Consider the following 25,260-nt stretch of genomic DNA (forward strand, 5'->3'; position numbering starts at 1 on the left):
AAGACAAGAAGGAAATGGTAGGTCAGATTAAACTTCCTTATAACCTGCAGCTCATTGACAAATACTTGAGGCAAATACAGACTGAACCATTTCTCCAGGAACCCCCTACTGTCCTAATGTTAATGCCTGACTAGAGGGAAAACAGCTTTAGCTTGACAAGAGCAAGGCCTCCAGTATCTTAGGAGTCTTCTTTGACATATCAAAGTCCCTCTGGAGCCCTTCCTCTTGCCCTTACCTCCCTCAACTCCATAGTATATAACCAGTCACTCCTCACAATTCCAGCGCAGCTCTTCCTGCCTGTGGGTCCTCTCCCCGTGCTTTAATAAAATCCCCTTGTTGCAACAAAGATGTCTCAAGAATTCTTTCTTGGCCATCAACTCCAGACCCCCACCACTCCAAACCCCCATCATCCCTGCCTCTGTTTTTCTCATCTGTATAGGGGGTGGTGACTGCAAGGACTAATGACCCCTCTCATATGTGTGAGACCCTGTGTATAATTATCAGTTCCAGCAAACGGCCTGCATCTGGGTCTCTGGAGGACCTTCTCTCCCCTGCTACCTGACGGTTGTCCAAAGACTGGCTTCATTTGTCAATCATAGGTTAGGAAGTGAGGGCCACTCATCCTTGTAAAAGTGGGGGGTGAAGATGGGGTTGTTAGAGACTCCTTTGTTTTCTCTTCCCAAGCTCTTCCCTGGCCCCAGCTCTGAGGCAGCTGCTCTCTCCAGCTGACTCTATCTTAGCTCCTAATACACTCTAGGAGGGAAGGCAAAGGCACATGGCCCGCAGTCACTGGCCATTCACAGTATAAGCAGGTTCTCAGCAAACCTTATGCATTTAATTGATGAAAGTAGGAAATGAGGAAGAAATACTCTAAAACAACCTCGTACAAGTACAAATGCCTGCTCAGTTTTAATGTGTAGGCACCACGGCAGTTATTCAAGGTAGACTTTCCAGCCCCAGATTCTCTTGTCGTATGTTTGTTATCCACGCGGTGTTTCAATTTTGTGGGTATTTTGGTCTTAAGATAACTCACTGTGTCAGGAAGAAAAATTGGTAAACTCTCTAAAGGAAGAAACTGTACTTTTTAAATTGTTTCTCAAGTGTCTTAGAGGCACTTCATACATATTTGTTGTTGCGTTGTTATAATAATAGGCAAAGTGGCTCGTTTACACTGGCCTTGCTACAAGAATGAGACTCACGAAGGGTGTCACAAAAATAATGCCATCCATGTTAAATATTTAATGTCATCTTCTCCTAGTGTCAGAATATTTAGTTCAGTGAGAGCATCTCTCAGGCAGAGGCAGACAGGCCAGTACATTCTGCACATATGCAACACATTAAAAAGAAGCCCACAAGGTTTATTCTTAGGACTCACCACTTTTGCTCTGGAAGGTTGCCCTGATCAGGGAAGGGCATAAGGCAAGACAGGCCCAGGTGGCGGGTGCTGAATGGAAGGGAAGGCGAGCTCAATCTGGGCAGATTCTCCTCTGGGAGCCTGCCGGTCAGGTGGAGATGCCTCAGGCCAGCTCCAGGGGCTAGCAGGAGGGGGTCACAGATGCTGGCTCCTGGCTCACCAGTCCCAGGTCATACCCGTCTCAGTCTCCTTCCACCTGGTTGGGGCAATGGCTTCCAACCCTGTCACCGTCTCAGAATCATTAGTGAGGCCTTTTAAAAACATCTGCAGCCGGAGCGGGCCTCAGGGGCTTCTCACTCCAGAGGTCTGGATAGAGACTGGCTACCTGCATTTTTTAAAGCACCACACATAATTCTGATGTGCGGTCACAGTGGAGAACACCACCTCTTGAGAGAGTCAGTGTAGGCTCTCCAAGGTGTTAAATATTTTACTCTAGGAGAATGAAGTGTGAAGGGCTGCCTAAAGAACACAAAACATGCTGAAGGTAGAGGCAGTTTGCACCGCCCAGTAAGTTACAGCCTCAAGGCTTGTGTAAAACAGGGCCCCGGAGGCATGGGGTGTTCCTTTTCACTGCTTACACCCAGACCTAACCCTGTCTGGTAGCACTACAGAAAACGCCCTTCCTGACCAGAGAACAGCCCAGACCTCCTGTGGGATGATGGTATTATTATTTTTTTTTAAGTTTATCTATTTTGAGAGAGAGAGAGAGACAGCATGACAGTGCGAGTAAGGGCAGAGAGGGAGAGAGAGAGAATCCCAGGCAGGCTCCGTGCAGAGGCCAATGAGAGGCTCTATGACTGCGATCATGACTTGAGCCGAAATCAAGAGTCAGATGGTTAACCGACTGAGCCACCCGGGCGCCCAGGATGATGGTATTCTATAGGTATAGCTATTCTATGAGCATGTGACCACATATCCCCCCATCTGTGTTCCCTCATCTCCCTATATCATGTGTCACTTCCTGGAAATATCTGGCCGCTTGGCTTGCCACACACACCTGTGTGATGTTTTAAAAAACTAGCAAAATGTTTTCATTAGTCAGGGTTCTCTAGGGAAACTGAATCTTATAATTTTTTTTATATAATTCCTTATTATACACCTTTTTATATGTAAATATTTATATAATTAGACTAAAATATAAAATCTCTCTCTATATAGACTTGTGTATATAGATATATATATCTATCCATCTCAATAGACATATATATATAGATTTACTCTAAGGAATTGGCTCACATTATTGGAAGGCTGAGAAGTCCCAAGATCTGACATCTGCAAGCTGGAGACCCAAGAGAACTACTGTGTAGATTCAGTCCAAGTCTGGAGGCCTGAGAATGGGAAGAGCCCATGGTTTCAGTTCTAGTCCAAAAGCCAGCAGGCTTGAGAGCAGAGAAGAAACAATATTTCAGTTTAAGTCCAAAGGTCTGAAACGTCTGCTGTTCCAGCTCAAAGCACTCAGGCGGGAGGAGCTCCCCTCCTCCAAGGAGGGTCAGCCTTTTTGTACTATTCAGGCTTCAACTGACTGAATGAAGACCACCCAACCCACATTCAGCAGGGCCATCCAGGGCCATCCGGCTTTACTTAGTCTACCAATTCAAATGTTAATCCCACCCCAAAACACCCTCAGGACACTCCCCAGATTAACGTTTGACTACAAATCTGGGCACCCTGTGGCCCGGGCAAGCTGACAAATAAAATGAACCATCACAAGCCTTTTTTCTTGCAAACATCTTATCTGGAGGGAAGCAAGTATATCCCAGAGTACACAGTGCAGGGTAAAGTCAGCCTCTTTCAAGCACCTGTAGGAGCAGCTACCCACTATGGTGTGTCACTTCCCATGGCATCAGTCAGACAGGCCTCTGCTTCTAATGTGAGACCGTGTGGGGTAACTCAGAGTGTGGGCAGATACCCTTCTAACTGTTGATACAGCTCTGAGCCCCACCCCAGGCTGGACTCCATGTCACTGTGTATGCAGCACATCCCCTGGCCCCTAACCCACTCTGGGACAATCCTCAACGTTGGACCTTTCTGTGTCCTCTCCCCACTTGCCACCTCCCACTTCCACTTGGCCTTCGCTGTTTCGGCATTGATACGCTGCTGGAAAAAACCCAAAGAACTGGGCTGGCTGGTCCTCAGCGATTCGTGATTTCTAACTTCAGCTGGATCTTCACTATCACCCCGTGTGCTTTTTGCCATTACTTAGCCAATGATCCATCTATCTTGTCAGCCATTCAATAAACACTGTTGATCGCCTGCTACTTGCCAGATATTGTGTTCTGCTAAAGATACAACAAGGGTACAGGAAAAAACAGAGCTGGTCCCTGCTCTCAGGGAGCATACAGCCTGGCAGACTCTAGAAGGCAGATGCCCTAAATCTGCCCCAAAAGGCCAGTCCTCTGTATTCGCAGGTGACCTCAATGACAAGCACAGGTTTGCCTTGCTAGAAGTTCCTGGGTCTCTGTTTGCAGCCCAGAGCTCCTTCCATCACTCCTTATGCCCTCTGGATCTCTGAAACCAGAAGCTGAAGGGCTCAGGGTGCTAGGGTGGCTCGGTCAGTTATGCGTCCAGCTTCGGCTCAGGTCATGATCTTGCAGTTCATGAGTTAGAGCCCTGCATAGAGCTCCGAGCTGATAGTGTGGAGCCTGCTTGGGATTCTTTCTCTCTCCCCGCCACCCCCCTCACTTGCACTTTCTCTAAGTAAATAGATAACACTTAAAAAATAAATAAATAAATTGAAGGTCTGTCTGGTCACCGCCCCCACAATGCTCCTGCTTCTTCGAGCCCTCCTTCCTCTTACTGTTCCTTCTGCATTTCTCCCTTCTGAGATTTTAGCTCGTCTACCTTGATTCCCCATCCAGGAACCCTAGCAACCTCCCCTGCTCAGGGAGACTTCTCATTCTGCATTCCCAAGTTGCCAAATCCTGTTTATTCTTCTTCCTAAATAATTCTCTCCTTTCTGTGTATCTTTAATGCTTCCTGTAGTACTGCCTCATCACTTGACTCCTAATTCCTCTCCTTGTCTCCAGTCTCAACCCTTTCCCTCAAGCCAGCCTTCATATCGCTGTCAGAAACAAGCCTACTACACTGGACGATGTCCTGCTCTTGATCCAAGTGCTTAAGTGCCTTTTCACAGCTAGAATAGGATTTTCAAACTTTCTGGGTGTTTTGGGTTTTTCTGGCAGAAGGATCTTTCCTGCCCACCTCCTTCAAAATGGAATCTGAAGCCCTACAGAGAAATGAGCTATTAAGCCATGAAAAGACATGGAGGAACCGTAAACGCATACTGCTAAGTGATGAAGCCAATATGAAAAGGCTACATACTGCGTGATGTCCATACTCTATGAAATTCTAGAAAACACGAAATTATGGAGATAGCAGAAGAATCAGTGGTTGCCAGGGGTGAGGGGGAGGGAGAGATAAATAGGCAGAGCACAGAGGAGTTTTAGGGCAGTGAGATTACCTGTATGATACTATAATGAGGATTATACATTATTATACATTTGTCTAAACCCACAGAACATACGACACCACGAGTTATGCACACACCTAAGGTAACTACAGTTTGGGTGATACTGACGTGTCAACGTAGGACTGTCACAAAGGTGACACTCTGGTATGGGATGTTGATGGTGGGGCAGGCAGTGTATATGTGGGGCAAGGGGAGCCATCTATCCTTTCTACTCAATTTTGCAGTGAACCCAGAATTGCTCTAAAACATACAGTCATTGGGGCACGTGGGTGGCTCAGTCAGTTGAGCATCTGGTTTGGATCATGATCCCAGGGTTGTGGGATCAAGCTCCACATTGGGATCAGTGCTGAGTATGGAGCCTGCTTAAGATTCTCTCCTCTCTCCCTCTACCTCTCTCCCCCACTCATATGCTCTGTCTCTAAAACAAAAAAAATAAAATAAAATAAAAAATAAAAGATGGTCATTTATTACACATTGCATTAAAATTTTTTAATTTATAGGTGGCTCAGTCAGTTAAATGTCTGACTTTGGCTCAGGTCATGATCTCGAAGTCCATGAGTTCGAGCCCCGCGTCGGGCTCTGTGCTGACAGCTCAGAGCCTGGAGCCTGCTTCCGATTCTGTGTCTCCCTCTCTCTCTGCCCCTCTCCTGCTCACTCTCTCTTTCTCTCTCTCAAAAATAAACATAATTTTAATTTACATTTAAAATATAAATTTACTTTAAAATGTTTACATTTAAATTTACATTAAAGTTTGTTCTATTTATCTTTACCTTTAGAAAAAGTGGAGCTCCTTTGATAAAGGCTGTGGCAATGGAAGAAAAAGGGTGGAGTGAGATGGAGCCCTGTCTGTGTCTCACCCCCAAGCGTTCCCTTGTGACCTGGGGGCCTCAGGACTTGGAGGAACACCAGAGATGCAGAAGACATGAGCTAAATGACTTAGCAAGGTAAACAAGGGCTCTCATGGTCAGGCCTGGCTTTCCTTCCAGGCACATTCCTCGTGGTTCCCTGACACCCTGCCTTCACAATATTCTACACAAACACTAGCGCTCCACGGGGTCTCTCTCCAGGCTCGTGCTTCTCCCTCTGTCTTGAATCCTTTGCCCTTTCTCCACTTGGTGATTTCCTGCAAGTCTCAACTCTATAGCAGCACCTTCTCTGTGAAGTTCTCCCCAAGTTCTTCAGGAGACTTTCCTCAGGCTTGGTTCATCTTATCCTGGCATCTGGCAAACGTAGTGTCTGTTTCCACACGCCTAACTCCTACTGTGTGAGCGATGTGAGAGCAGGATCCTTGCTATCCCCTATAACCAGCAAAATGTCTGGCTTCCTAAGCCTTTGCTGAGAATGAATGAGTAAACGAATGAACAAATGAATGAGTGAATACATCAACTTGACTCTTCCTGTCTCAGAAGATGATCCCACATTCTAGGAGATGATTTTCACTCACTCCTTGGTAGATTTACTTTTTTCGCCACAAGGTTCTTTGACGTTGGGGCTTGATAGCACTGGTCAATGTATTTACAAACCAGGCCAGCCATCAGCAACCCATAGATGGGTTTGGCCGCTTCATTTCTTCCCACATTTCAATAGCTGGCAGAGCCATGGGCCTTCAGAGGTGTCTTCAGTTTATCCTTAAGTGATTTCACCTTTCTGTTCCCATTTACACATGTTCTTAGTTTATGAAAAGGAAGCTTGCCAGCCTGTCCTCTGGTAGAACAGAAAGTCAGGACTGTTAGCTTTAACTATGACCTTTAGAATATTTCGATAAAAGACAACTGTAATGGTGTGATTGCTTGGTACATTTATGTATCTACTTATTTTTATTTTCTTTTGAGAGAGAGACAGCACACGTGAGTGCCTGCGGGAGGGGCAGAGGGAGAATCTTAAGCATGCTCCATGCCCCGTGCGGAGTCTGACCTGGGGATCAATCTTACAACCACGAGAGCATGACCTGAGCCAAAATCACGAGTCGAATGCTTAGCCCCTGCTTGGTACATTTGATACCTAATTTCCAAAGCCTCAGTTGAACATGGGCTGTAACTGAGCAGACATCCTGAGCCTGCAGTGGTAAAACTGGCTCCTCCTGGATTTGAGAGCTGGGGTCTGCAGAGCCAGATAGATTATCTAAGCCTGGTGCATATTCCTTTCTATGATGTTTTCCGTCTTCTCTGGCTTACAGAGGCCCTTAGAAAAGCGCTCAAAAAAATGCTCATTCAACCAAACGTTTTACCTGTTTTGAATGAAGTCAGTCCCATGAACTTCTTTGTTTCCTCCTATTTTTCATGCAATGTCTTATCACAAGTGTTTAGGCTCTCAGAAAAACGTAAAGCTCAAATCAGGACTTGCTACACCTGAATCAGAGTTCTGTTTCAAAGTTCACCAAAATACCAATAGCACACACACACACTGGGTTTTTTAAAAACTACAGTCTGCCCTCTGGAGACTCATTTCCATGTGGCCCTTCAGAAACACCTGAATTTTTTTTTATAACTTGAAGGGCTTTGGCTTGAGTTTTCTATGTACTTTTGACTAACTTACTTTCCGCCATAGATACGGACTCTATGAGATCATTGGTCTATGATTTTTTCACTATATTTCTTAATTTATATTTATAGGTAATTTCTTTCAAAAACAAATAGTGAATAATTATTTACCATAAAGCACATTCTTAAAAAGACTAAGGTCAGACTATCTCTGCTAATGAGCCTCCAGAGTCTTTCAAAGACAAGTAAATGACAACAAGATCAGAGCCATAAATTAAGCAAGTGTCAAATTTCCTTTGACTTACGGTAATCGAAGACCACCCTCACCACCCAAATCATATCATTAGGGAGAATCAGAAAAACTTGGGCATCGATAGCCTTCAATATCTTTGAAATACAGTAAAAGGAGGCAGAATTGCCACTACCTTTAATTCATTCACTACCATCCCCTCCCTGGTCCCCACACTCTCGTTCAACAGGGGCCAAGAAATCCTTCCAATGCTTTCGTGGTGCCTGCTCACCACTTTGAATCCCACATCACCAGGCCGCAAGTTGTAGTTGCTTAGCCACCCCTAGCCATTCTCTCCTGGCTCTGAAAATTTTAGCTCTGGCTCAGTGTCCCTCTCTTCAATACTAATTTTGTCATACTTTAGAGTGATTTCAGGGACTTCAAAGATAATCGTTCCCTGCACCTTTATCTCTCGGTTTCTTGACCTCCTCCTCTCCACCGATCTTGTCTTTTTTTTTTTTTTTTAATTTTTTTTTTTTAACATTTATTTATTTTTGAGACAGAGAGAAACAGAGCATGAACGAGGGAGGTGCCGAGAGAGGGGGAGACACAGAGTTGGAAGCAGGCTCCAGGCTCCGAGCCATCAGCCCAGAGCCCGACGCGGGGCTTTAACTCACGGACCGCGAGATCGTGACCTGAGCCGAAGTCGGACGCTCAACCGACTGAGCCACCCAGGCGCCCCCTGATCCTGTCTTCAACACAACCTCAGCCACCCTCTGCCCATGGACACATCTTAGACTTGTTACTACCCAAACTGAATGTCCCAAACCTCAGTTTCAAGCATCCTCCTTTCTAACTGCCACTTTCTATCCTTCAAACTTACTGTCTCTACTGCTCTTATTCCAACAATGCTCTGGTCCTTCTGTTTGTACAATTCATCAATCCTACCCATTTTCTATTGTCCTGCCATCTCCTCATTTACTTGTGGATCATAACCCTGGATTTAGTCCTCATTTTCCTCTCTGCTCAGTTTAAACTCTGAGGTCCACCATTATAATCACCCCTTTCCATAAACTCTCAGTTTCTTGGCTTCTCTTTTTCATCATATGCCCTTGAAAAACCCCATCTGAACACCTGAGTGTGGCTGCAGGAAAAACACCTAGCCACAGAGATGGTCTCACTTCTAATTTATTAGCATGAATCTCTAGCAAATCCTTAATGCCATCCAGCCACTCTGACATATCCCTTGGTCCATACACCCTTCTGCTCTCCTGGATGTCCTCTTTCTCACCCGACTTTCAACACCTGCTTCCCATCATCACTAACAGCCGATGACCCTTGCTCCTGATTTACACTGAGAATATAGAAGCGACAAAAGAACGTCTACGACATACCGCCAACCCACCCAGCAGCTTCAAAGCCCATGTACTCTGCCTGCTTTCAACTTACTCTCTTCTTGTGTCTTCAAGAAATCATTCTAGGTATTTTTCTCTCCTCTCCTACGTTATTTTTTTTTTCCTTCTCAAAAGGATTTCCTTCTCAGCGTACAAATATGCTGTCATTTCTTCCATGTGTAAGAGCACTCTCTCTGACTGTGCCCGCCTATCCGTCTGCCTCTCCATTCTCTGCTTCCTTTTATAGACAGAGTCATGAAAAGCGTATCCACCAGCTATTTACTTCCCATGCTCTCTTCAATCATGCATGAGCTCTCCACCTCCCCAAACTGATCTTTTCAAAGTCATCAGTGACCGCGTTGCTGCTGTATGATTAATTCTTGGACCTCATCTTGCTTGACCTGTGAGCAGCATTTGATAGGGTTGGTCACTCCGTCCTCCTTTAAATAATTTCTTCAGCTGGATTCCAGGACTCTGCGTTCTCCTGGTTCTCTGCCTACTGCCCTGACTGCTTCTTTTCAGTTTTCTTGATTGGCTTTTGCTCATTTTCCTGATTTCTTAATGTTGGATTTCCCAGGTCTCGGACCCTGTGCTCTTGTGTTTCATCTATACTCAGTCCCATAGTGTTCTCATCCAGTCTTATGGCTTAAACAGCATCCGCGCGTTGATGACTTTCGAGTCATGTACGTGACCCATGCCTCTTCTCTAAAGTCCAGATTCATACACCCATTTACCTATTTGACCTTTTTGTCTTGGATATCTAACAGGTATCAGAAACAATATATCCCAAATCAATCTCCTTTCTCCCCCTCTCTAAATCTTTCCTCCTTCCTTCTCTCACATCTCATTTGCTGGTAGCTGCATCCTTTCCACTGTTCAAGCAAACCCTCCCACCCCCGTCATCTTTGCCTCTCCTCCTTTGTCCTCCACTCCACAAAGAATCAAACAAAGAATCTGCCAGCCTCTATCTTCAAAGCAGAGCTGTAATCTGATCACTTGTCGGCACCTCCTCAGCTGCCATCATGGTCTAGACCCTCTTAGGTTACAAGGATAGTTCTCATGGTGTCAAAAGGTCCAAACACCAGGGCTGCTTTTTCTCATATGTGGGAGAAATCAGGAAGCCTTATTCCCTCCCCAAGTCTCATACTTACATTTCACCATTTCAGACTCATTCTCATGCTGTTACCATTGCCATCTCTAACTTAGTCTTGTTTAGATATTAACATTTTCTGGGAGGAATAATATATGTATTTACATATATATATTATTTATATATATTGCCCCAGAGTATTTAAGGTACATTATAAGAGTACACAAAGTACGTAACAATAGAAAAAAAATAAGTGAGTAAATTAGGCAAAGGGAAAAGAAGGATAGAAAAAAAATCCAGATGAAGCTACAGGCGGGTGAGCGTACAAATGCATATAATGAGGTTCTTCACCTTTGCTGAACGTGAGTAACAGGGAAGTTTCTTCCACTAAGGTGTGCTTTTATGATCAGATTTGTTTCTGCTTGATGGGCCCCATATGGCATCATGAGCACAGTGGCTCTTTGGGCCTAGAGAGGGAGAGGGCTGTGTTGGGCAGGAAAGGCTCAGAGGAGAAGGGGAGCAATGTTAGTCAGGAAGTCCCTCCTTACCTGAGACCGGGTCTCAACATAATCCTAGTCACTCCTTTAGTGTTCTCCCCAGTCTCCCACCTCCTGGGCCATCCCCACAGGATACCCCTGGTACTTACCAAGACCCAAGCAAGAAACTCTGAGTCCTGATTTTCCAAGATTCCTAGAATAAAAATAAAGCAACACACGGTCATGACTTTGTCGGGTGAAACTATTCACATTTAACTAGGAATACTGTATCTCCCTTTGGACATTGTTTTTGACTAGAGTTGTGGTAAAGACAGAACTGCAGGTGTAGGTTCGTGGTCCTGGGAAGAGTCTTTTGTCTCCATCTGGGTGCTGGGAGGCTCAAAATGTGCTCAGGCTCAGCACAAGATGAAAATGTCCCCCACTAAATGCAGCTTTTCAGGCCTGAATGATCTTCTTTACCCATTTGTTAACAAATCTATTTTCTCTCTCTCCTTCTAGAATGTGAGTTCCTTGAGGGCAAAATTTGTATTTTATTCACCATCCAGTCATTCGTTATTCATTTTTCATTTATCACCAGAACCTGACACACAGCAAACCCTTAATAAATATTTGTTGGCTGAGTAACCAACAAACTGATTTCTAAAACAGAATATTATTACTAATGGTTGGGAATTATTAGAAGAATAAATTCAAAATGATCCTTTAGGCTATTTAAACTAACTTACAGATATCTCTTGACTTATGATGGGGTTATGTCCTGAGAAACCCAACCTAAGTTGGAAATATCATAAGTTGAAAATGCATGGAATTCACCTAACCCAGCAAACATCATAGCTTAGCCTAGCCTATCTTAAACATTCACAGACCACTTATGTTAGCCTATAATTGAGCAAAATCATCTAACGCAAAGTCTATTTTATAATAAAGTGTTGAGTATCTCATGTAACTTATTGACTACTGTACAGGGAGGAGGAGGAGGAAGGAGGAGAAGGAGGAGGAGAAGGAGGAGGAGGGTTGGACGGGTCTACAATGGTTGCAAGTATATTGGCTATTTACCCTCCTGATTGCAGGGCTGCCCGGGAGCTGCAGCCTCCTGCCCAGCATCATGAGACAGTATCCTAACATGTATTTCTAGCCTGGGAAAAGGTCCAAATTCAAAGTCAGAAGTATGGTTTCTACTGAATGCACATGCCTTTCACACCATCACAAAATCAAAAAAAAACTTAAGTCAAACCATCATAAGTTGGGGGAGCCTCTCATGTCTTTATGAAAGGCTCCATAAAATTGCTACAAGGTCAGATAATGGGGCACCTGGATGGCTCAGTCAGTTAAGCATCTAACTGTTGATTTTGGCTCTGGTCATGATCTCTCAGTTCACGGGATTGAGCCCTGCATCAGGCTTTGCGCTGACAATGCAGAGCCTGCTTGGGATTCTCTCTCTCCCTCTCTCTCTCCCTCCCCCTCTCTCTCCTCCTCCCCTTGCTTGTGCTCCTTCTCACACAAAATAAACAAACATTAAAAAAAACCCTTTTTTTTAAAGATCAGATAGTCCTTTTTAACTGATTATTTTTTCCTTCATCAATCCCTTTGATTTTCATCCCTAAAAGCTTATCAAAAAGAGGGGATATATTTTCACTCTCTAAATAGAGAACTAAGCACTCTAGTCTTCATTGTAAGGTATTCCGTGGAGACCCACACCCATCCCATCTTCCTGCCATTTCTGCCAAACAGCTGTCATAGAAGAGATCAAATTCTCAGAGAATGCCTCACAGAACCTTGTATGGGTCTAATGTGAGGAGGTGAAGCTTAAATAATTGATCGTGGTAGAAAAGTACACCCCTTACTCTCTGATCAGATGCTCTTAGGAGAACACAATCCCCCAGCCCCTGCCCGTTTCTACCCCAAACAAGATAGCGCAGACTTTTCCAACTGCCACATAGCTCAGTTCTTCTAAGTGCTCTCTTGATTCTTCCACAGTTTGGCTTCTTTAGAGGCAGTAACTAGTGCTCTCATTTTTGCCTCTATTTCTTTCCCCTGTTTATTATTCCTGTCTATAAAATGCTGCCTAAGCAACACATTGAGTTTCATAGCGTAGTCCAAAGTGCATTATGCTGCAAGGAGTTGAAAGACCTGGGTCTGTGACCTATTGTTGAAATTAGCCAGGTAACCTCCGGGGTTCAATTTCTTCACTGGTAAAATGAAATATTAATGCCTGGGCCATTCATCTAGCATCACATCTGTGGGATCGGAATGTGATGATGCATGCTAAGGTGTTGCAGAGCAGACACATGCAAAGCATAATTATTTTTGGTGTTTTCGGACTCTGCACCCTCTCCCACAGACCTAGTGCTACATTTTCCCATTTGAAGTGGGTGAATCCACCTGGAAGGAAACTATTGCATAAACGAGTGTGTGAAAAACACTTTGAACAACTGAATAGGAGAAAAATAACTGAACTTCTCCCATGGAAATAGTTTGCGTAAGAAATGATCCTTTGAGTAGTTTCTCAGAGAACCACAGGATGTAAAATCAGAAGATTTTTCTTGTAGTCTAAAAGTCTGATTTTAAAAGATAGAAATATAGAACCAAAGCTCTATAGTAGGGAGAATAAAAAAGACTACACCAAGACAAAAAAGTGTATATATATATATATATATATATATATATATATATATATACACACACACACATATATGCATGTGTATATATATATATGAAATAAATATTAAAAAATAAAATCGTAAAAAATTTAAAAAAACATAAGTGCAGTCAACCCTTGAACAACACAGATTTGAACTGCATGGGTCCATCATACGTGGATTTTTTTTAAGTAAATACAGTACAGTAGTACAAATACATTTTCTCTTCCTTATGATTTTCATAATAACATTTTCTCCTCTCTAGCTCACCTTATTGTAAAGATACAGTATATCATACAAAAATATACAAAATATGTGTTGACTGCTTATGTTATCAGTAAGGCTTCCAGTCAACAATAGGCCATTAGCAGTCGGGGTTTTGGGGACTCAGAAATTATACACAGACTTTCAACTGCACAGGGGGTCTGTGCTCCTAACCTTCACATTGTTCAAGTGTCAACTCTATGTGTGTAACTAACAGTCTTCCAGGTGGAGATATTCAATACTGACGCCTCAGGAAGAACTTACTGAGAGGTCACCGCATTCCAAGCGATATGCAGCTCATGGAGATACAGAGGGGAACCCATTCTGGCTTTCTACCTCCAGGGAGCTCTCTATCCTCTACCTTTTCCGAGGGGCACAGAGAAATAATCACGTAACTACCATATAGTGAGGTATGTCCTCCCTGGATGTCTTTGGAAGAATACGAAAGGGCTATCTCAGACCTGTATTCACGTAACTATGTAGGTGTCATGGGAAAAAAAATCTCAGTAAGAATTTCCACCTAATTTTAATCTTTCCAGGATTCAGAGGACAAAAGGGAGTGCAGAAAACTACGCAGAGCAAGACACTGTTGTGACAAAATCAAAGAGGACAAGGTCCTGTCACTGGGTACTTACTGAACAACATCCCAGCACCAAGGTGGGGAGACCTGACCTATTTTCCTTATGACAGTGACTTAGGAAGATAATGATCACTCTGCTATGGGTTTGGAAGACCAAACTTGAGAACCGAGAATTGTCAGCAAAAAACAAACTGCAAAGTAGCAAGTACTAAATGTGGCCCATTTTCTTGCCATTGATGTTTAAACACCCAGGCCAGCTTTTCCGGAATGAAGGCCTTAGAATATTTTGCGCTATGTGAAAAGTTCCATGACAAATGTTGATCCAGAGGTGACAGATCACGCATTGAGCTTGGGTGTTTTTATTTCCTTTAACTCTCTCTAAATGTCTTCGTTCTCTACAGGGAATGGTGATGAAACTCAGGTGATTGTTTTTCAAGTGAGAGACATTTTCTGTCTCTCACGGAGCCCTATCTGGTCTCTAAATCCACTGCCCTTACTGTGTCCAGGGGTGAGTCTCTGTGAGACTCCTACCTTGTAAGACATTCTTAACACGTGATGATACTTCTCGTTCTGTAGATGTAGAAGGTGGGAGGAACCAGCTCCCTCCGGTTCAGCTCACAGAATTCCAACACAATTTCCGTGATCACGGAATGGAGATGTTGCAATTGTCCACATATTCTGATCCATTTCAGCTCTGCTGGGTAATAGAAATCCAAACACTGGACCTATTTGATCTAATGAGTACAAATGATATTATCAAGGCTTGTTTGTGTGGCTATCACACCAGATAATGGTCAGGTTTACATACCGTGCTAGGCTGTAACAGATGCCACGGAATGTTCTTCACCCCACATACGGAGTTTTCATAACGACTTCGTGATCTTGCATGACTTTATGCAACAGAACAGCTTTACAGAATTTCATTTTATTTTCTAATTCCTCAGCGTTCGCACAATTGAGGCTACATAAACATTCTGTGAACACATCCAATTTCTAATTAGATTGAATTTCTTTCCCTTTTGATTCAAAATAGTCTCACTGCACTGGTTTACCTATTTTATCTGTGTCAGATATGCCAGAAGGAAGACTCACCGTGTCCATTTTTAGTATCTGCTCCTGTTCAACTCAAAATAAAAGCTCCTCTTTCCCAGGTGAACCTGGGCCGCTCTGCTGCTAATATTAGAAATGAATGACATCAATATGGGGGAACAGGACACTTAGCTTTGTCAGTCAAATGCTGGAAACCCTAAATCTGAAATCAGAGCTTCAGGAAAGAGTTATCTGGAAAAGGGATACAGGTTCTTGAGAACACCACGATTGCATCTCTCTCCCTCCCTCTCTCTCTCTCTCCTGTAGGCAGGACTGTCCCCTCCATGAACGCACGCCTGAACTTATTTTAAGCCGATGGTTAGTTCTGTGACAGAAGCATTAAATATAATTCCTAGTGGCATTTTGTGAAGCATCCGTCAGGCTCTTTTTGAATTTAAAGCAATAATGGAGCGGTGAGAACTGAAATCAGGGGTCACGTAGGCACAGTATTACAAGCCACTCCCAGGCTGCCGTTCCTTTACAAATCACAGATGCCAAGGGGCGCCCGGGTGGCTTAGTCGGTTAAGCATCCGATTTCAGCTCAGGTCATGATCTCGCGGTTCATGAACTCGAGCCCTGCATAGGGCTTTGTGCTCACAGCTCAGAGCCTGGAGCCTGCTTCAGATCCTGTCTCCCTCTCTCTCTGCCCCTCCCCCATTCATGCTCTGTCTCTGTCTCTCAAAATAAATCAATGATAAAAAAGAAAATTTAAACAAATCACAGATGCTAAGAGGGGAAGATCAGCAGCCCAAGTGTCTTGTCTTAAATTGTTCGCTCCTGAATACCCATGTGTTGGACATCATTCACAGTTGTAAACAGCTCGGCAAAGAGGAGTAGCTAGCTAAATTATGTACCTTGCGTTTGGCCAGGAAAGCAACACAATGTCGCCTGGGACACGGGGGATGACTATAAGCACAGGAGTTTGGCTGGACCTGTTTTCATGTGCTCAGGTCATTCTGTCATCTGCTGACTCATCTATTGGAACATCTTTCTGATCCCTGAATCACACCCTGCTGTTCTGAGGTGCCTCACCTGGAAGTTACTAGCCAAATCCAGGGGAGGGATTTTTTTTTTTTTTAAGAAATGTACATTTAACCTTTCTTGAAAAACCCAGAGCCAAAGTAGTGTCTGTCTGTCTGTCTGCCAGTCAGCTGGTTTTGATGGTTATACAAGCACACACATTTTGACAGTCGTGAAGGTAACTACAAATGGTAAGAATACTTTCTTATGAGGGCATCGTTCATCACTGCTAGTGAGTGAGTAATGACTCATTTGGAAACCACCAGGCACAAAATTGATGTAGCCATGCATTTTGATGACAGACATTGTCATGCAGCGGAATGAAACTGTGTTTCATTCCTACTTTCACTTAAGTAGCAACAAAGTAGAATGGGATTCTATCAGATGCTTTGATTTAATGGTTTCAGTCTTTTGTCAGTTGTAAATTCCAGCTAGATTCTCATTTTCACTGAATATACAAAATCATCTGCTGACCTATAGATTCTAGAGAAGTCTAAAGAAGCATGGCAAAAAGAGATTTCCCTATACTTAATTAATTAGTTCAGTAGTGATACACCAAGTTTCAGCTATAAACCAAGCCTTGCATTAGGGGTGGGAATGGGCTGAGTAGCAAGATAGTTGCTATTCTCATGGAGCTCACATAATAGAAAGGGAAACAGATATTAAATAGTGACTTAATAATCTGATTGTAATGCTAAATAGAAGGACATTATGCCCTAAGTATAAAATTGGGATGTTGGGAAGCTGACCTGGTCTGGATGGTTAGGAAAAGCTTTTCTAGGGAAGAAGCATTTAACCTGAGATCCAAAGGAGGAATAGAAAGTAACTTAATGGAAAGAACAGGGCTTAGCATTCTAGGCAAAGTGAACAGAATGTGCAGATGCTCAGAGGCTGGAGGAAGCATATGTAATTGAAGAACTAAAAGAAGGATAGGGCAGTGGAAGAGTAGAGGGTGAGTGACTCTAGGTGAGCGGTGGGGGTCACAGGAAGAAGATGAAACAGGGTCTTACAGGTCAGGTTATGTTATCAATTTTAGACTTAATAGGACAGAGTTATGGAAAACTACTGGAAAACGTAGAGGAAATGGGTTGAAAGGAAGGCACGAAGAGGAGCTAGGAGGCTGCTTTGTTAATCCTGATGAGAAATGATGGTACCTTGAATTCCGATTGAGCAGAGATAGGAGAATGGGGGAAGTTTCCAGATATTCTTAGCAGGCAAACTCTAGAGGACTTGGTGTTTGGTTAAAGATGAGGGTGAAAGAGAAGAAGTAATGGGCCATTCTCAGATTTCCCACTCTGGCAGCTGGGTGAAGAGGGGTGCTTTTCACTGAAGTAGGGTTCATTTAGGAAAGAGAAGGGTTTGACTCACCTTTGTGCATTTGGGCAAAGAGATTTGCATGAGATATCCAAGCTAGTTGCCCGGAGCTCAGAGTAAGGAGAGGGTGTTCTGGGTACAGAAGGTAAAAGGGGCCATGGGCTGGGGCCAGCTGTCAAGGGAGAGAGTGTTCAGTGAGAGAAGAGGGGCCAAGCCCAGCCCTGAGAAGCTCCACATTGTGCGTGGCAGAGAGGATGCACGCAAAGGAGACCGAGAAGGAGCGGCAGAGATGTAGAATGGGAAAGTGTTGGTGGAGAAGCCAAAGGTGGAGGTGGTTTCAGTGGGGCGTGAGTGACCAGCAGTGTTGAAGGCTGCAGAGCGATCCAGACCCGGGAGGAGGGAGAAATGCCCTTTCCTGTTCAGCCCTGCGGGGACTGCTGGGACTCCCGCAGCAGTCATCCCGGGGGCCCGAGAATGGGAGGCGTGGAACCATGCTCACCAGCCGCGGGTGACCTTGTGCAGGGTACTTAGCCTTTTGAAGCCTCTCTCCTCAGTCATATGTGCAGATATTAATAGCCCACTACTTTTTTGTTTTTGATGATTAAGTGAGAAAATATAAATGCAGCACCAATGCCAGCATGTTTCAGTGTTCAATAAATGTTAGTTGCTCTCTGCCCTTATTTCCTAGGAAAAAAGGGTGCCTTAAACACGAACCCTGGTAGGGTTCTGGTTCTGGTGCCGAAGCTGGTAGGAGGCCACTTCTGTGACTTGCAAGGCCAGCTTCGCTTCCCCGACCCTAGGATCCTCTTTGTGCTTAGACATTGTGCTTAGACACTGCAACCATCCCGAATCTATTATGTGCAAATTGGGAGTCATTTTGCTAGAATCGTTAGAAAAGTGGGAAGCAGGGGATAAAGATAGATAAAGGAGACAAAGGAGAAGGTGGCACTTTGTTGGCAAAGGCAGTTTGGGGATGTCAGGTGGGTCTGAGGAATTTTGAACAGTTCTTCTGGGATCACCAGGAGGGATGAGGTGGAGATATGACATAAGGTTGTACGGATAGGACTATACAAACTTGGGTGTTCTGCAGGGGTGTGGCGGGGACTGAGAAACAGTTGCCCAGGTCTAGTTATTGCTTAAATAAAAGTTATTCCGCTTTTACTATCTCAAGGAACCCAAGACATCAGAATAGCTGGAAATCAAGAACTCAGATTTTCAAATCAGAAGAATCTAGGACCTTTATCTGAGGGGCACATAATTTGGAGGTTCACGAACTTGGAATGGAAAAGATACATTTTTGTTTTTCACCAACTTCTTACCGAAACTTAGCATCTCCTGCAATTATGAATATAGGCAAGAAACCATAGAAGTACCTATGTTACTGGTGACTGTGCCACCAACAGAAATTATAGGCATTTTTCTGTCCTCATCACAGTTACTTCAGAGAGCTCAAAAAATTACACTCCTCATCCCTGGAAATGGTGGTATTCCACCTGCCCCTAGAGCTGGTTATTTAATATACTAATAAAGAAATGTTTTACTAGGTTACAAATTTGGATTTTAGGTATTTTGAACTGTATTTCAATTTAATTGGAATCCTGTGTATTTTAGGTTATATACTTAACAACTATTTTTCTGAGGAGTCTGTAGGCTTCACCAGATTGCTGGTGGAGGGGGGGGGTCTATGCATCAAGAATCTTGGATACAGATTAAAGATAAAGGCTGTTTAAAAATGCCTTTGGGCATTCATCTGCCACAAAGCAATGTGGGTTTGCAAGCATCTCTTTTAAACTGGGAGGGAAGACATTCCTGAAAAATATTTGAAAGCAAAATTAAATATGCAAAACCCCACTGCTACTATTTAAAAATGTGTGTAATGTTGTTGAAACTGTTAATGTTCTGGTATCTCTATTTGTTTCATTTTAGTAAGTTAAAAAAGATTTCTTAGGCCCTTACTGGATTTACTTCCAAAATCAGGCCCACAGCTTGCGTTATCTCTGCTTGGACAAAAATCCTGGTCTCTGAGGTCTTACATTACAGGCTTCATCCACCCACCTGCGAGGTGGAAAAGCCATGTTTACCCTCTGAGGAAGAGGAGAGAGGAGAGGATTTGCCAGTCTTGGGACTCTGGGGCCTTAGCAACAAGTGGCTTGTCTCATGCACAATATTTCTTGTATAAAACACTTCACTTTAATGTGATTTATTCGTTCAACAATTTCATATTCCATTTCATATTTTTGTGTCTGTTTTAATATAAAGGTATGTTTCCTCCCTAAATCTTCAAGCAAGTCTGTTGTCTCAGAGATGCCCCATGTTGGTCCCATGGCTTTACTGGGTGCCCCTGGGCATTCTCTGCTGTCCCAGTTTGAAAGGCCTGGCTATAAACTACTGCCAGTCATTTACACCTTAGTGTGAAAGAGATTCAAACCTTTTTCTTACATCACTTTGGAGATATTTGAAGGAACAGATCAAGAAATAAAGCACTAACTATCTGAGGGAGATGGAGAGGACAATGAAGGTGGGATAGAGGGAGGAAGGAAGCTGGGTGAAGAAAGCAGGCCCTCCAAAGGGGAGAACCCTCTTTGCCCCTTCTAAATTTCATTCAAGATCACATCTCTCCTCATGATGGCATGGTCACACTGTCTTATATATCATACACATACTTGCCATTTTCAAAGCTAAGAAGAGAAAAATCGAAAGGTTTCAAAGTTTTCTTCACCCAAAGGGTGATGATTTCTTTTCAAAGAAATTCCACACGGTGAAGCAAAGGTAAAGCTTTCCCTGGCATCCGCTCTGTAACGAGGGCTATGATTAGTTTCCACTGTAATGAGCCGTGCAGCTTTCAAAGGCAAAATGTAACAAGAAAGCACCTGCAGTAGGAGCTCCAAGCTCCACAGCCTTTCAGTTCCATTTACTGTGGGTGAATCCGTTGCTTTCTGGAGCGAAAGCAAAGTCAGCAATATGATGGAGACGGAGGCATGAACCGGACTGGGGGGCCGGTTGATATTTAGATATGCGCTTTAATCAAAAGTAAATGCTTTCAGCCATAAGGCATCGGTTTGCCTTTCAGTTTCCTTGACAGAGGAATGGAAAATTAATGCCTGTTTTCTCTGTGCGTTCACGTCTTTCACATCTGCTGCCAGGGTGCCATATATCACAGCGCGTATTATACTTCATTCTGCACAAGGTTGTTGCTCCTTCCAGACGGAGCTCTGTGAGGCTCGGGACTGTGTCTAATGCACCTGCTCTTTCCAACACGCAGCACAGGGCTGGGTGCAGAGTAGGTGTTCGGCAATGCTCACGGTGGGTGCTCTGATGCCAGTGTTGGCTGCGGCTGAAGATTGCATTGTCACTTGCTTGTTTTGCTCTTGTTGGCTAGGGACGCTCTGTGGTTTACTGGAAAACACCAGCCAGCACAGTGCAGTGGTGGAGTATGACACAGAGCACAAGTGCCTCTGCCACGTCCTACGGGTGAAGCCCTGGGAAAGTTACGGAATCTCTCCGTGCCCCATCTGTTCCTGGTGATAATAATAGCAACTACCTCCCAGGGTTGTCGTGAGGATTAAAGCATTTAAGGCAGTGCTTGGCACGTCGTGGTAGATGCTGTCTAAGTGCAAGCTGTTATCACACAGACACAGGTTGGAATTCAAGCTGTGGTCCTGGGCATCTCGTTTCACCTCGTACAGGTTCCCTCTTCCGTAAAATGAGTTTCTCCGCTCTCCCTGAGGAGAGGGACACAGTGGACGTTGAGGCCTCTCACTCTTTTTTTTCCAACCGATACAGGTGTTAGGGGTGCTTTTCCTAATCTCACAAGAGGCCAGAGCTTAGGAACCTGCTTAGCAGGATGCTTTCTGTCCCGACCCATACCTTTCCTCTTCTCCCCCTTGACCTTCTGCTAAATCCTGCCCTCTGGCATTTACAGCCTCAGAGCCTGGAAGGGGAGGGGGGAGCTAAAGGAGGAGTCACGACCAGGGTCTACTTCTATGCTCAGTCTTAATCTTACTCTTTCTTTCAGCCAGCTCAGCATTTTAAACCACCTGCATCCCGACTTCTCCATAGCTACTACCAGGGCAGACCCTTGTGCCCAAAGGCTCCCTACCTGCTCTTTGGCCTCTAGGTTCTCTGCTGTTCTTTGATCAGCCTTACCACCTTCTTATTTGTATGCAGTAACCATTGTTCATGTCCTATCACCTTTCCTCAGTTACAAAGTACTCAATAGGACCCAAGCCTGATCTGTGTTTGACTTTATAACAAAACATGTTGCGCTACGAGGTACAAGTGAGTATTTCACTGACTAAATGAATGTCCAAATGACTAAGTCTGAGGAGCTTTTCTTACCTCCTTGATGCGAACTTCCAGAGTTAGATATTATTTTAGTCCTAATTGTTTTGTGTTTAGATTGACCATAAAGATTCAAGTGGCCTACTAAACGTCATGGTGCAATAAGGCATTAAAAAGAAACAAAAGGCATGCATATTAGAAAGGAGTAACTAAAACTCTCATTGCAGACCACATGATTGTCTATGTAGAAAAATCCCAAATAATTTACGAAAAGGCTCCTAGAACTAATAAGTGAATTTAGCTAGTTTGAGGATATAAGGTCAATATATAAAAGTCAAGTGTATTCCTAGCAATAAAACGATTGGAATTTGAGATTAAAAAAACAAAACAAAACACACTACTTGCAATAGCAGCCTAAAACTGAATTATTTGTTTACAAATCTATAAAAACATGGTCAGTATCTATATGCTGAAAATGACAAAACACTGAAGAAATGAGAAGACCTAACTAAATGGAGAGATACTCCAAGTTGATGGCTTGCAACACAATATTGCGAAGATGTCAATTTCTGTCAATTTGATGTTTGAAGTAAATATAATCCTAATTCCTATCCTAGCAATTTGTTTTATTGATATCAAGGTGATTCTTAAATATATATGGTAAGGTCAAGAAACTGGAATTATGCAAAAAAAATTTTTTTTTAATTTGAGAGAGAGAGAGGGAGTAGGGGAGAGGGGCAGAGGGGGGGAGAGAGAGAGAACCCCAAGCAGGCTCCACACTCAGCTCAGAGCCCAACTTGGGGCTCAATCCCACAACCCTGTGATCATGACCTGAGCCGATTTTAAGGGTTGGACACGCAAGCGACTGAGCCACCCAGGCGCTCCTTGAAACAATTTTAAAAAGAAGACCAAAGTTGGAATGACTCACAGTACCTGATTGCAAGATTTTACATAAAGCTAGAGTAATCAAAGTGGTGCGGTATTGTTAAAAGGAACAAAGCACATAAAAATGGAACAGAATAGACGGTAAGTGGAGCAGAATAAACAGGCCAGAAATAGCCCCATGAGTATAGTCAACTGATTTTTGACAAAGGTGCAAAGATAATTCATTGGAGAAAGGATAGTCCTTGCAAGAAATAAGGCTAGAACAATTGTTATATGGAAGAAAATGAATAAGGTTAGAAGCCTCACACCTTATTCCAAAATTAAAATGGATGATAAATCTAAGTGTAAAACAAAACCACAAAACCTGTAGGAGAAAAAAATGAGAAAAATCTCTGAGACTTTAGGTTTGGCAAGAGTTTTTAGATGTAGTACCAAAAGGATGATCCGTTAAAAAAACTGAAAAATTGGGCTTTACAAAAATGTAAAAGTCTTGCTCCATGAAAGGAACCAGTGGGAAAAATGAAAAGACAAACTGCAGCTGCAAAAACCCACTAAAAGATGGCCAGCGTACTGAACAGCACTTCACCAAAGAAGATATTTGGATGGCAAACAAGCACATGAAAAAATGCTTGGCATCACTGGACACTAGAGAAATTCAAATTAAAACCATAATGAGATACCACTACATGCTTGTTCGAATGTATAAGATAAAAACAAAACCCAAAGCGAACACAATGCCAAGCATTGGCGAAGATGCATTGCTGGTGGAAACGCGAAACGAGACAGCCCTCTTAATCATTTTGAGAGTTTCTTACAAAGTTAAATATACCCATACCGAATGACTCCACAATTCCACGCCTAGGTATCTACCCAGGTGAACTGAAAACTTATGTTCACACAAACAGCTAGAGGCAAATGTTTATAGCAGCTTTATTCATAATCACCCCAAAGTGGAAACCACCCAGATACCCGTCAACTGATGAATGGATAAAACAAGTAGGGAGCATTCACACAGTGGAATATTATTCAACAATAAAAAGAAATGAAGTTTCGATTCATGATTCACATGATAACATGAATGCATTTTAAATGCATTTTGCTAAGTGAAAGAAGCTAGGCTCCCAAAGCTACATATTGTCTGAGTCTACTTCTATAACATTCTGGAAAAGACTATAAGGACAGAAAACATGAATAATTACTAGGGGTTGGAGGTGGGCGGAAAGGACTGCAAAGAGGTGGTATGAGGGAATTTGGGGGGGGCGGTTATCGAAATGTTCTGTATGGTACACTGTGGTGAACTGACTGCAATTATCAAAATCCATACAACTGTGAGAACACAAAAAGTGAATTTGACTCCATGGAAATTAAAAAAAAAAAACCTACCAGGCTGTCAGAGGAACCCAAGACGACATGTACACTGTGAGAAACGAATGTAACTGTATGGACAAAAAAAAACCTGACTTCACTAACTTCAGAAGAGTCCTTTGACTGGAGACCATAAGGCTAAGAATAAAAAGAACTGTACCCAAACACTGAACTCTAGTCGCTAAATTTGTTTCTCGCAGGGGTAAGAGTAATTCTGAAGTTACAGCTGACAAACAAGAAATGTAGTGAGTGAACAGTAGACCCAGAAATGGAACAAAAACAGGAGAAAATTGAGGACCCCTTGAGGCCAACATCCCTGTATCATTTAATTTCATTTTATCTGTAAATACCCTCATATCGCCAGAACACTGGTTTTTGTTTGTTTGCTTTTTTTACTTTCTAATTCAGCAAATGTTTACTCAGAAGCTGCGAGGATGCATCAAGAGTTAGTAACTGACAAGCAACTAACAAGAGTTAGATGAGGATAAACGAAGGCTCTTTCTCTTCGGAATCATAGATAAGGGTGCCTGGGTGGCTCAGTTGGTGGAGTATTAGTCTCCATCTCAGCTCAGGTCCTGATCCCGGGCTGTGGGATCAAGTCACACTTCAGGCTCCGTGCACTGAGCCTGCAGCCTACTTAAGAGTCTCTCTCTCTCTCCCTCTCTGTTCTCTCCCCTGCTCATGCTCTTTCTCTAAAATAGATAGCTAGATAATTCGGTAGCTAGACAGATAGAATAACAGATAAAAAAAAAAAAAAAAAACAACAAAAAAACCTATCCTGGTGGCTGTGAAAATGGAATGCGCTTGGCCCAGGGATGGGAGCCAGGACTTACAAGGCTATTCACAACCAGCTTCACTGCTCTCTATCCTACTCATAGGATAGCCGTTATAAATGGCTAATGATTGGTCAGGCTTAAGTTCTGGTTTCAGTTCATCTTCATTCTTCCACCTCTACTTTGGTCTTTGTATTCTTTTTGATATCTTAGTTTGCTATGTCTCTGAGTGGGGACATTGCATCTCATTTGATGGTGTCAGCCATGCAGTAACACCAACAGGGATCTGTGCCTGTCACTCAAAGAACACCCGCCACAGCCATGAGAATTTCTCTCTGTGCCAATCCTTTCTGACTTTATTTCATACAAAGGGGAAGCTCTTTTTTACAGATCCATGAAAGGATCATGAAAGGAAGGGAGAGAAGACCACCAGTCTCTCGTGAAACTGTAAGGAATCAGATGAATACGTTCTTTAGG

At 43.3% G+C, this 25,260-nt stretch overlaps 1 protein-coding gene across 6 annotated transcripts in view; it reads right to left on the reverse strand.

Annotated features, from left to right (window-relative positions):
• KCNAB1 (potassium voltage-gated channel subfamily A regulatory beta subunit 1) overlaps positions 1 to 25,260 on the reverse strand; it is a 383,848-nt gene that overhangs the window by 108,895 nt on the left and 249,693 nt on the right. For all 6 annotated transcript variants that reach the window (XR_008297900.1, XR_008297898.1, XR_008297899.1 and 3 more), the window contains exon 2: positions 10,723 to 10,766. Coding sequence is in view for 3 of the 6 variants with exons in the window: in XM_015066024.3 (XP_014921510.1) it covers positions 10,723 to 10,766 (44 nt within the window). In the remaining 3 variants the exon portion in view is untranslated. The remainder of the gene's footprint in view (positions 1 to 10,722; positions 10,767 to 25,260) is intronic.

The sequence above is a fragment of the Acinonyx jubatus genome, chromosome C2 (genome assembly GCF_027475565.1).
Source record: "Acinonyx jubatus isolate Ajub_Pintada_27869175 chromosome C2, VMU_Ajub_asm_v1.0, whole genome shotgun sequence".
In the NCBI taxonomy this organism is placed as follows: domain Eukaryota; kingdom Metazoa; phylum Chordata; class Mammalia; order Carnivora; family Felidae; genus Acinonyx; species Acinonyx jubatus.